Source organism: Sinocyclocheilus rhinocerous, unplaced genomic scaffold (assembly GCF_001515625.1).
Source record: "Sinocyclocheilus rhinocerous isolate Xijiao unplaced genomic scaffold, SAMN03320098_v1.1 scaffold1654, whole genome shotgun sequence".
Taxonomy (NCBI): Eukaryota; Metazoa; Chordata; class Actinopteri; order Cypriniformes; family Cyprinidae; genus Sinocyclocheilus; species Sinocyclocheilus rhinocerous.
In genome coordinates this window covers 729,488-741,884 of record NW_015639533.1, presented here as the reverse complement: position 1 = coordinate 741,884, position 12,397 = coordinate 729,488, and the positions used below count along the sequence as shown (strand labels likewise).

Genomic DNA, 12,397 nt, shown 5'->3' with positions numbered 1-12,397 from the left:
CTTCCTATTTTTCCTATTTTTACCCAATTAACAATTGTCATCCAAACTGAATTTAAACTCATGTTACAGGTGAAGACGGGGAATCGCAGGATGTGTGATGTTTACTATACTGAGCGTTATTTTTATACTGATCGTTTTCTTTGCTCACACACAGACAACGTGTCTACACTGCCCCGCACCGCGAAAGTCTGTCTACACTGGAAGCGACAAAGCGACCTTTGCAGATCATTTGAACTTTGTGTCAGTACGTCATAAATAGAACGCGGCATCAGTTTACTGTCGGGGATTTGTCACACCTCGCCACATTTAGTATAGACAGTAGTATCACTGATTATAATGGGTTTTATAGTATTTTGTAGCGTTGTACCGCGCCGCTCGCGTCCAGTGTAGACACGGTGAGAGCCACGCAGATGCACGTGAACACTGAATTCCGTTCACTTCTGCGCTTATGTGTGCCTGCAATGACACATATGTGCAAAATTATGTCAAAATGCATGTCTCTGGAAGTATCCTTGTAAACACAGTTGCTTATTGCTTAGGTGAAGGTAGACAATTGAGAAAGAAAATGGATGTGTAACAGTATATTCACAGCAGTTTAATGTTCCTGTCGCTTTCTGTCATGAATGTTTATCAAACAACAAAACAGAGGGAAAAAACACTTTTGTAGCTTTAACACAAATTTATTAGATTTAATTTATACAGGGAAGACTATGCAGTGTTATTTTACGTTTGATTATTCAATTTCTGTACCTGAATACTGTTAGACTTACCTGAAAAATATAAAGCACTGTTTATTTCATTTGTATCTTTGTTCTATTATATTTAACTATGCTTGTAATTTGTTTATTTTCTATGCTGATTTCTACAAAATCACCCCAATCATTGATTTTTTTTTTTTCCAAATAGAGCAATTCAAGTCATCTGGTGATTTTTTTTTTTCATATCGCAATATATATCGTAGAAAAACAAAATATCGCAATGTGAGTTTTTTCCCAATATCGTGCAGCCCTAATTTTAATGGTAAGTCTTTGATTGTAAAATAAATAAATAAATAAATATAGACCACATGGATCCACTGAACAGAAACCCCCCCCCAAAATTTAACAATTCATATTTGAATTTAAAATATTTCAGAATTAATTATATAATTATACATTACATTATTATTATATTATAACTTTTAAATATAATTTTTTTTTTTAGTTAACAAGCCATATTCATCCAGCAATTCACATTTTACTGTTGTAATATCTGTTTATGATCTTTTTATTGCTATGTTGCACTTGTACTTTGTATAGCATGAAACGTGTTATATAATTAGTTTAATTTAATACAATTCTATATATAAATTCTCTCTCTATATATAATATATAAAATTGACAGTAAATACTAGTTACAAAAAATCTATTCATAATAAATGCTCTTAATTTGCAATAATAAATCTATCTATCTATCTATCTAGATATATAATTGCTACTTAATTACTTGGTCTGGACCTTGAATATTTCTTTTCTGTTTCTCACTGAAGGTAATCAGATGTCTTCACAAAGGCAAGAAGAGAAGACATCCAAACATAACCGAACTGAAGTGGCATCACACCATTTACAATACTGAAGTTGAAAGGAGTTGTCTGACATCAGATATTTCTACATTTCAACCAGCTGTTCAGCATGCCTCTGTACATCCATGCCTTGGCATGTGCTTTCGGTCTGGGCTCCTGGGTGTCCATTAATGGCTTGTGGGTGGAGCTTCCTCTGATAGTCAATGTTCTGCCAGAGGGTTGGGATTTGCCCTCGTACCTCACAGTCATCATTCAGCTTGCCAACTTAGGCCCTCTGCTGGTGACCCTGGCACACAAGTTCTGTCCCGGGCGACTACGTGAACATCTGGTCATCTATGCGGTCCTGTCGATCGGTGTTGTAGCTTGTGTCCTACTTGCTGTGTTTTGGAAGAACACCACCGTGATCCTTGGGCAACCGCGTAGCACAGCATTTTTCATTCTCACGTTTTTTCTAGCTCTAGTTGACTGCACCTCATCCGTCACCTTCCTGCCATTCATGATGCAACTTCCAGCCAAATACATCACCACATACTTCATTGGAGAAGGTCTGAGCGGTCTGGTTCCAGGCCTGGTGGCCCTGGCACAAGGGGTCGGGATGTCAAAATGCGTCAATGTGTCTCATGTGTCAGATAACCTCACAGAGCCCGGACCTCCAATCTTCATTGTAGAGACACAGTACCTCCCTCCTAATTTCTCCACTGAGATCTTCTTCTCCTTCCTGGCCGTAATGACAGCAATAAGCCTGGGCTCCTTCATCATATTAAACCGCATGCCTCGTACATTTGAACTATCCACTGAAAATCTCGTCCCGGACTCAGATGCTGTTGCAACAGTCTGCAGGGGTTTGGAAGGCCCCGTGGACCCCAATCCAAAGACAAACAGTCCAGAGGAAGAGGAAAAGATGAGAAGTACAGTGCTGCTTTCTAAACCACTGCACTCCGGCTATCAGCTGGCGTTTATCTATTTTATGGTTTTGTGGGTGAACGGTGCAACAAACGGACTGCTGCCCTCAGTGCAAACATTCTCCTGTATGCCATATGGAAATATAGCCTATCACCTGTCAGCTGCTCTGTCGGCGGTAGCCAATCCAGTGGCCTGCATCATTGCCATGTTTTACCCTAAACGGTATCTCTACTTTAATTACAATCTAATAATCTTACATTTATTTACCATTTTATTACCATTCTGCATTTATTTTGTGTTTTATTAAGCAGATAAACTGTGTGTTTAAAGATATATTCCAGGTTAAATACAACTTTATGACATCTGAGACCTGCTGTCAATTGCCATAAATATTGAATCCCTCAGTGTATCAAAATACATGAAAAAATATGGAATCCTAGCAAAGGGCTAGATCACACAGTATAAACATAACTATTAAAAAGAATATATATATTTGTATATACAGTGGTGTGGAAAAGTGTTGGCCCCCTTCCTGATTTCTTATTTTTTTGCACGTTTGTCACACTTTAATGTTTCAGATCATCAAACAAATTTAAATATTAGTCAAAGATAACGGGCCATGTAGTTTTGGGTTTTGTTTTCCCTTAATAATAAAAACCTTCATTTAAAAACTGCATGTTGTGTTCACTTGTGTTATCTTTTACTAATATTTAAATTTGTTTGATGATCTGAAACATTAAAGTGTGACAAACATGCAAAAAAAAAAGAAATCAGGAAGGGGGCCAACACTTTTTCACACCACTGTATATATAAATTGTTTTATAAAAATATCTATATTTTATGTATACATGAGATACATATACATACACATTATTTTATATAATACAATAATTATGCAGAGAGTGCATAAGCATGAGTTTATCAGTTTTTTTTTTTAATAGTGACGTGTTTTAACCAAAACGTTACCTTCACGTTTCTTCTGTTAATCCCTCTGTCTATATTGCCAGTCTTCTATTCTAAGTGCATTTACATTTACATCTGAGGGATGAGTCTACATTATTTTCTGTATTTAACCCACAATATTCAATTTAAAGCACATTTCAAGGTTTAGAATTGCAGTTTGACTAACAGTGAGTATATAATTCTCTTCCAGTTCATTAGTATTTCTGGGCATCCTGTGTCTGCTGGGCTCTGTTTTTGGAAGCTACAATATGGCCATGGCTGCCATGAGTCCCTGCCCATTACTCCAAGATACACCTCTAGGGAACGCTATAATAGTGAGTTACTTTTTAATGTAATCAGCCCATTTCTAGAATATTCTGTCTAAATGTTTTGCATATAATGAATCTACTATTTATTCTATTCGGAATGAAATCTTAAAAGATTCATGTAAATGGTTCGTCAAAAGTTTTGTTCCTGAGGCAACAAATAAAACAAATGTAAAATAGTCGTAGCTAATACAGCATACATAAAGAAACAATTATGATAATCTCTCATAAATAAGTTACATTCCAAATACGAATGAAGCCTATAGTGAACATCACAAATGATTAATGCTGGATTTGGTATAATCCTGAAACGCTAGAGAAATCCAGACCCATGTGCCAAACAGCTCCCTAGTTTCAAAGTCAAGTGTCTGCATCACTAGTACTGCTGAGCTGAGTAATTCTGGGCTGAGGTGAGATATACTAGTGCTTTCTCATAATTACCCTGATAACTGACCACTTTTATCTTTTGTTACAGACATGGCAGTTCCTTTCTATTATTTAACCTTAAAATATTTTATTTCAATCTGACAAGCACCGACGACCCATTTGCCTCGTTTGTGTTTTGAATTTATTTCAGGTTTTGTCATGGGTGTTCTTCACTGGTCTGCTGTCCTATGTGAAGGTGATGGTGGGTGTGATTCTGAGGGACTGGAGTCACAGCGCCCTCGTTTGGTGTGGAGCAGCAGTTCAAGCAGGCTCTTTGTTGGGCTCCGTCATTATGTTTCCCCTGGTTAACATCTATCATCTTTTCCAATCGGGAGACGCTTGCAACACCATATGCCCATTATGATAAGGGTTTAATAAGACTAACAGGGGAATAAACTACTGCTTACTGAGCTAATGATTGTGACATATTGTTTAATGAATATTCGGCACTTACTTGGAACTCCTTAGAACTGTTTTGATGCTCTTCTATTTTCTTTTCACATTAACTTAACATTTGTACATTTTTTTTTAATTATTGTGGATTATTATTTATGATGTTGAGACTTCATGATATCTGGAAATATCTATAAGTGTTTCTGAATCGCTTATGTATGACCAGTCCAATATTCTAGCAACATCTTATGATTACTAGTGCTGTCAAACGATTAATTGCGATTAATCACATCCAAAATAAACGTGTTTGTTAATCGCGATTAATCGTTTGACAGCACTAATTATATAAATAAATTATATAATATGGTAAATACTACTAAATTAATGTTTTCTGTTAAATGAATGTTCTCTAACGAGTAAAGCACTATTCAGATTGTGTGGTGTGTTGTCAATTATCACAGATAATAATTTTGGCTCGTCTCTCAATCAGCGCTCACAATAGACTCATGTGGGTGTATTGTTCTCTGTGTAAACAGTCCCTTTCTGTTCCTATTATATGAAAGCTTCATGGTTTAATGGCTTCGCATGGTCACAGCAGGAGTTTTTGATAAAACTAGTTAAGGATTTTTATCTCATTTAACTTGTAAGTCTTCTTGCTTTACTTTCAAAACCTTTTTTAACATTTATTATAATGCAGTTTCTTGTCCCATAGACTGTAAGTACACTGCTGTACACATGATATTTGTTTGTTTTTATAAAGTGAGAGACACATTTTTTGTGACAGTCAACAGAACATGTCAACCGTCATGACATCTATGTCATCACTAGATGGCGCTCATTTGCTGTATATTTTATTTTTATGGTAATACTGTTTTGAAGACAGCCTGTGGTTTCAGAGTAAACTACTGCAGGAGGGTGTTACTGACAGCAGCTCCAAAAATTATATTTAAAATGAATGAATAAATAAATAAATCAAGCTCTAAAAAAAAAAAAAAAAAAAATCACACTAAAACATTGTATCAGAGATATATTCACTTTTGACAAAAGCATGTGATCTATGACACCCAAAACATCATTCATCTGAGAACCACATGACTGCTTTAGTATCTTGTTCAAAATGAGCAAACCCCAGTACAGTTTACTTTTTTTTTTTAAATTAATTATTATTATTTATGAATTTATTTATGAAGCTCAATGTTCATCTGACTATGAAATAACAATTGAAGCCAGGACTGGGGCATGGTTAAAATAGACAGACTGCAGATTTTATTTATGATTTATTTAATCAATTGAATTATTTTAGTGCCAATACACAGACACAAATGAATCACTTTGACAGTGACTTTTATTTCTAAAATAACACCATGCGTTTACTTCTAAATCAATAAAATAAAATAACTGAAATATAGAAGAGTTGAATAATGATCTTTAAAAAAGCATCATATGACCCCTTTAAATGTGAAGCAGCTGTAATAGGACACATCCGTTTGTTAGGTGCTATTTCATATTTTGACCACCAGATGGCTACAAGATACATAGTGTTGAAAAGCTTTGAGTAATAAATCTTTTTACTACAGCTTTTTTTAGGAAGAGAGAAGCCTCAGGTCTTCGCAAACGCTTTTTTTTATTCGTTACTACCAAATACTTGCCATTTAGTGGAAACCTTTATTGAGTTTCATCCCGAGCAACTTGCAGATACGTAATAACCTTGGATTCAATGCCTTGCTCAAGGGTACAAATTGCGATCTGAACAAATCCCCAAATTGCACATTTTAGAATCAGTCTGGCATCTCTTGAGCTAGCAGTCTAGATTTTGAATCCTTAGACGTCCACCACCCACATCCTTTTCTGAGTCAACCGACTGCTATCAATAAGGAGAAATACACAAAGCACTAATGACAGCCTCTAACCCATCTGGCCTCTTACATGTTCACTGCAAAAAAAACTAAAACAAATTTTTGTCTTGTTTTTCCAGTACGAATATCTAAACATTCTTAAATCAAGATTCATTTACCAAATGAGAAGCAAAATGACTTAAGATATTAAGTTTTGTGTTCTGAAAAATTTATCAAAATTAAGTGAGAAAAATATCTGCAAATGTGGTAAAAAAAAAAAAAAAAAAAACTTAATTCAAAGGGAAAGCAAGATTATTTTTCTTACCTTTGGCAGAGATTTCTTCTTAGTTTTGACTTGATTCATTTTTCAGAAAAAAAGACTATCTTGTGTCATTTTGCTTATTTGTACTGCAAAACAAGACAAAAATATTGAGTAGGAAAATAATTTTTTGCAGTATTTGACTATTTTGACTAATTTAGTTAAGCTTTCAAATGCCAAAATGGGTGCTGTACCATTTGTGCCAATGACAATATTTGATTCAGCATCCTCACAGAGACAAAATACAAAATCCAACAATGCAAATCAGCCCAAAATTACACATGCACCCTGAGAAATCAACCAAAGACTGACCTTTGGCTAAGTTATACAGTCAAATCTCCTGCTACGCCAGAGTCCCGACAGGTGATCAGACTGCCAGAAACGGTTAACTAATAAAGAGAAACAAAAAATGAGCAGTGTTACAACACTCGTCCTGAGGGATTCAAGAGACAGACAAAGAGAGAGACATGGAGAGTAAAGGAGAGAGTGGTGTCAGCTGCTGACCCTGATTCTTGGCACTCAGGAATGCTTGACTGATCCTAACGGAGCGTAAAATGCCCAAATTACCCCCTACGCAAAGCCTAAGGGTCAGAGGTCAGGAGATCATGCAGATGCCTCCTTCTCACTGTAAACTGTGAGACAGTTCAAATATTGACAATACACAGTATATATATATGTATAGAGAGAGAATAAAATCAGTGAATCTGAATTTCTAATTTTTATTTAAAAAAATCTAGATTGGTTTTCATCTAGGATCTGTGTATATAAAGGAAAACCACAGATTCACACTATTCAAACACTCACTGTGAGTCACTTTATGAGCTGAAGACGCTCATCAACCACTTTCTGTGCTGGTTTATCCACTTAAGGGCCCAATTGTTCAGCTGTGAAAAATGGGGTAGAAATAGCAGAGTACCAGGATAATTAGCTCAATTTCTTGGATCTATGTCTTTCTGTCTCTCTCTCTGTCCCTTTGTGCTGCTATGGTATTGACATGCAAAGTGTTTGCTGAGGAGAGTGTATGATTCTCTGGCTGAGTGTCAGATGGTCTTTCACTCTCCCAGCTGGTCCAAGAGCGCATAGCCACCTGGTTTCCTTCTTTTTGGTCACGTGAGAGCTGCAGAGGGTTGAGGGCCCTTTAAAAATCACTGCTGCGAGTTCCATCTGCTCTGGACCAAACTTCAACAACGTCAACATGCCCTTAAGTCCCCTAGCCCATCAGCCGAGACTCTGCTTGCTGAAACGCACTGTGTGTGAACAGAAAAGTGACATGCTGATGTCCTCCAGCTCAGTGAATGAGAGAACATGGGATGCAAAGGTGGAAAGACAATGAGAAAGCTTTCTATGCCACTCTTTTGAAGATTCGTAAACTCACACTGACCTTGATGGGTTTTGGTATTGTTGAATTAGTAGTAATTCAGTGTAAAGTGGGAATAAATAGTGATAGTTTGCTATTTAGTTTAATGTTTTGCATCAGGATTTAGATTTTACATTACATACCAAGTGGTGATCCAACTCAGTGCCAAAATGTATTGTACAAAAACTATAGTTATTAAAACAAAATTTAAATGTACACTGCTGTTCAAAAGTTGGGGTTTCAAAAGTAGGATTTAAGTTTTTGAAAGAAGATTCATATGTCTTTCACAGAGGCAGCATTTATTGATAAAAAAACACTTAAAACAGTAATACTGTGATACATTACTGTTAAAAAAAACAGTGATAAAAATGCAATTTTTAAAATGTAATTTATTCCTGAGATGGCAAAGCTGATTTTTCAGCAGCGATTACTTTAGTCTTCAGTGTCACATGAAATATGTGATTCTAATATGTGATTTGGTTCTTAAGAAACATTTCTTATTATTATCGATGTTAACAGTGTTGCTTAAAATTGATAGTGATACATTTTGTTCTTTGATGAATAGAAAGTTCAAAAGAACAGCATTTATTTGAAATAGAAATCTTTTGTAACACTGTAATGTGTTTACTGTCACTTTTGATCAGTTTAGTGCATCAATGCTGAATAAAAATGAAATAATTTATTTTAAAAATGTGTTCGTCTTTTCCCGTTGGTCCAAATGAAAATGCAAATTCATTCTTTGCCACTAGGTGCTGCTTTTGGAGAGTTAAAAATAGCGGTTTCCCCGGTGACGCTGTACACAAAGCAGCACTCAGCTCACAAACGCTGCTTTTTCAGGCATTACAGGCAAGATGAAATGAAAATGAGACCAATCGGACCAAACACCGCAGATTAGCGTCACGCAAAGGAGGGGTTTGGAAAAATTAATCATTGAGCGAATCGTTTGGGAGTCGTTGAGCAAGTAAGGTAAAAATAAATGCATATTATAAGAAAACGAAAGGGTTTTTTGACCTTGCATGCATGTCAACCTGTTGTTGGGGACTCCCAAAACCAAAATATGAACCTTTCATAACCCATAATAGGGGCACTCTAATATAACTAAACTGTAGTATACCAAGTGAGAAATGAATTTGCACCAAACTAATGCAGAGTTTGATTGATTATAATTTCAGACCTGCAATGTTTGGGACCCATTAGTTGAGAAACAGTAAGTTAGAGTTAGGCCTGTCGCAATAATCAATATATCTACTTATCGCGCAATATATGTACATGAACTCAATAATTTTTGGTGACGCAATATATCGCCCATTATATTTACTTAAAAATTAATGTCACCATGTTTTGTACATTCCACTTGCGCCTGTGTCTTTTGCCGCTTCTTAACGTGGTGTAGTCAAGAGGTGCTAGTTCAAATTTAAAAAAAGCTTCTACAAACTTTGTGCATACAGACATCTGACTGCTAAGTAGTGATTGTGTTTTTCAGCAATAGTGTGCACCCCTAATTGTCAGAGAAAAGAAGATCAGGGAAAAATCTGTAGATGGAAAAATCTCCATACAAGTTCTTTGTGCATTTTTCTTTTTTTCTACTTGTTACTTAGCACTTTTTGTTAGAAAATGTTTATTTACTATTTATTCAGATTTTTTAAGGTATCTAATATTTTATTACTTAATTTCCATTATCTAAATGTTCTTAAAGGGGTCATATGATGCTGCTAAAAAGAACATTCATACAAAGAGCATCATACCCCTTTAAGTATTTCCTCAGTGACCAGCACGGATCAGCTCTAGGCATGACGAAGCGATATCGTCCTCATTTGGAAGACCAAACAAAGTAGTTTCGCTTTCACAACGAAGCAAACATATACATATATATATATAGAGAGAGAGAGAGAGAGAGAGAAAGAGTGTGTAAAATTAGTGAGTCTTTGAATTTCTAATTTTTATTTTAAAAAATCTGGATTGTTTTTCATCTAGGTTCTATGCGTATGAAGGAAAACCACTGATTCATACTGTTCAAACACTCACTGTGAGTCACTTTATGAGCTGAAGACGCTCATCAACCACTTTCTGTGCTGGTTTATCCACTTAAGGGCCCAATTGTTCAGCTGTGAAAAATGGGGTAGAAATAGCAGAGTACCAGGATAATTAGCTCAATTTCTTGGATCTATGTCTTTCTGTCTCTCTCTCTGTCCCTTTGTGCTGCTATGGTATTGACATGCAAAGTGTTTGCTGAGGAGAGTGTATGATTCTCTGGCTGAGTGTCAGATGGTCTTTCACTCTCCCAGCTGGTCCAAGAGCGCATAGCCACCTGGTTTCCTTCTTTTTGGTCACGTGAGAGCTGCAGAGGGTTGAGGGCCCTTTAAAAATCACTGCTGCGAGTTCCATCTGCTCTGGACCAAACTTCAACAACATGCCCTTAAGTCTCCTAGCCCATCAGCCGAGACTCAACTCGCTGAACACGCTGCCTGTGAACAGAAAAGTGACACGCTGATGTTCTCCAGCTCAGTGAATGAGAGAACATGGGATGCAAAGGTGGAAAGACAATGAGAAAGCTTTCTATGCCACTCTTTTGAAGATTCGTAAACTCACACTGACCTTGATGGGTTTTGGTATTGTTGAATTAGTAGTAATTCAGTGTAAAGTGGGAATAAATAGTGATAGTTTGCTATTTAGTTTAATGTTTTGCATCAGGATTTAGATTTTACATTACATACCAAGTGGTGATCCAACTCAGTGCCAAAATGTATTGTACAAAAACTATAGTTATTAAAACAAAATTTAAATGTACACTGCTGTTCAAAAGTTGGGGTTTCAAAAGTAGGATTTAAGTTTTTGAAAGAAGATTCATGTCTTTCACAGAGGCAGCATTTATTGATAAAAAAACACTTAAAACAGTAATACTGTGATACATTACTGTTTAAAAAAACAGTGATAAAAATGCAATTTTTAAAATGTAATTTATTCCTGAGATGGCAAAGCTGATTTTTCAGCAGCGATTACTTTAGTCTTCAGTGTCACATGAAATATGTGATTCTAATATGTGATTTGGTTCTTAAGAAACATTTCTTATTATTATCGATGTTAACAGTGTTGCTTAAAATTGATAGTGATACATTTTGTTCTTTGATGAATAGAAAGTTCAAAAGAACAGCATTTATTTGAAATAGAAATCTTTTGTAACACTGTAATGTGTTTACTGTCACTTTTGATCAGTTTAGTGCATCAATGCTGAATAAAAATGAAATAATTTATTTTAAAAATGTGTTCGTCTTTTCCCGTTGGTCCAAATGAAAATGCAAATTCATTCTTTGCCACTAGGTGCTGCTTTTGGAGAGGTAAAAATAGCGGTTTCCCCGGTGACGCTGTACACAAAGCAGCACTCAGCTCACAAACGCTGCTTTTTCAGGCATTACAGGCAAGATGAAATGAAAATGAGACCAATCGGACCAAACACCGCAGATTAGCGTCACGCAAAGGAGGGGTTTGGAAAAATTAATCATTGAGCGAATCGTTTGGGAGTCGTTGAGCAAGTAAGGTAAAAATAAATGCATATTATAAGAAAACGAAAGGGTTTTTTGACCTTGCATGCATGTCAACCTGTTGTTGGGGACTCCCAAAACCAAAATATGAACCTTTCATAACCCATAATAGGGGCACTCTAATATAACTAAACTGTAGTATACCAAGTGAGAAATGAATTTGCACCAAACTAATGCAGAGTTTGATTGATTATAATTTCAGACCTGCAATGTTTGGGACCCATTAGTTGAGAAACAGTAAGTTAGAGTTAGGCCTGTCGCAATAATCAATATATCTACTTATCGCGCAATATATGTACATGAACTCAATAATTTTTGGTGACGCAATATATCGCCCATTATATTTACTTAAATATTAATGTCACCATGTTTTGTACATTCCACTTGCGCCTGTGTCTTTTGCCGCTTCTTAACGTGGTGTAGTCAAGAGGTGCTAGTTCAAATTTAAAAAAAGCTTCTACAAACTTTGTGCAATTTTTCTTTTTTTCTACTTGTTACTTAGCACTTTTTGTTAGAAAATGTTTATTTACTATTTATTCAGATTTTTTAAGGTATCTAATATTTTATTACTTAATTTCCATTATCTAAATGTTCTTAAAGGGGTCATATGATGCTGCTAAAAAGAACATTCATACAAAGAGCATCATACCCCTTTAAGTATTTCCTCAGTGACCAGCACGGATCAGCTCTAGGCATGACGAAGCGATATCGTCCTCATTTGGAAGACCAAACAAAGTAGTTTCGCTTTCACAACGAAGCAAACAGCGTGTTCACGACATGGCGGCGGCAACAACAA

At 35.9% G+C, this 12,397-nt stretch overlaps 1 protein-coding gene across 3 annotated transcripts in view; it reads left to right on the top strand.

The window, feature by feature from the left end:
* The window catches only part of slc52a3-1 (solute carrier family 52 member 3-1), a 9,626-nt gene extending 4,966 nt beyond the window's left edge, over positions 1 to 4,660 (top strand). The window contains exons 2-5 of one of the 3 annotated variants that reach the window (XM_016567174.1): positions 1,529 to 2,686; positions 3,618 to 3,741; positions 4,050 to 4,142; positions 4,310 to 4,389. In XM_016567174.1, coding sequence (XP_016422660.1) covers positions 1,671 to 2,686; positions 3,618 to 3,741; positions 4,050 to 4,112 — 1,203 coding nt within the window. In that variant the 5' untranslated portion in view covers positions 1,529 to 1,670 and the 3' untranslated portion in view covers positions 4,113 to 4,142; positions 4,310 to 4,389. Of the gene's footprint in view, positions 1 to 1,528; positions 2,687 to 3,617; positions 3,742 to 4,049; positions 4,266 to 4,309 lie in introns of those variants that run through there. The other 2 variants (XM_016567172.1, XM_016567173.1) reach the window with 2 other exon arrangements.
* The last annotated feature ends 7,737 nt before the right edge of the window (positions 4,661 to 12,397 follow it).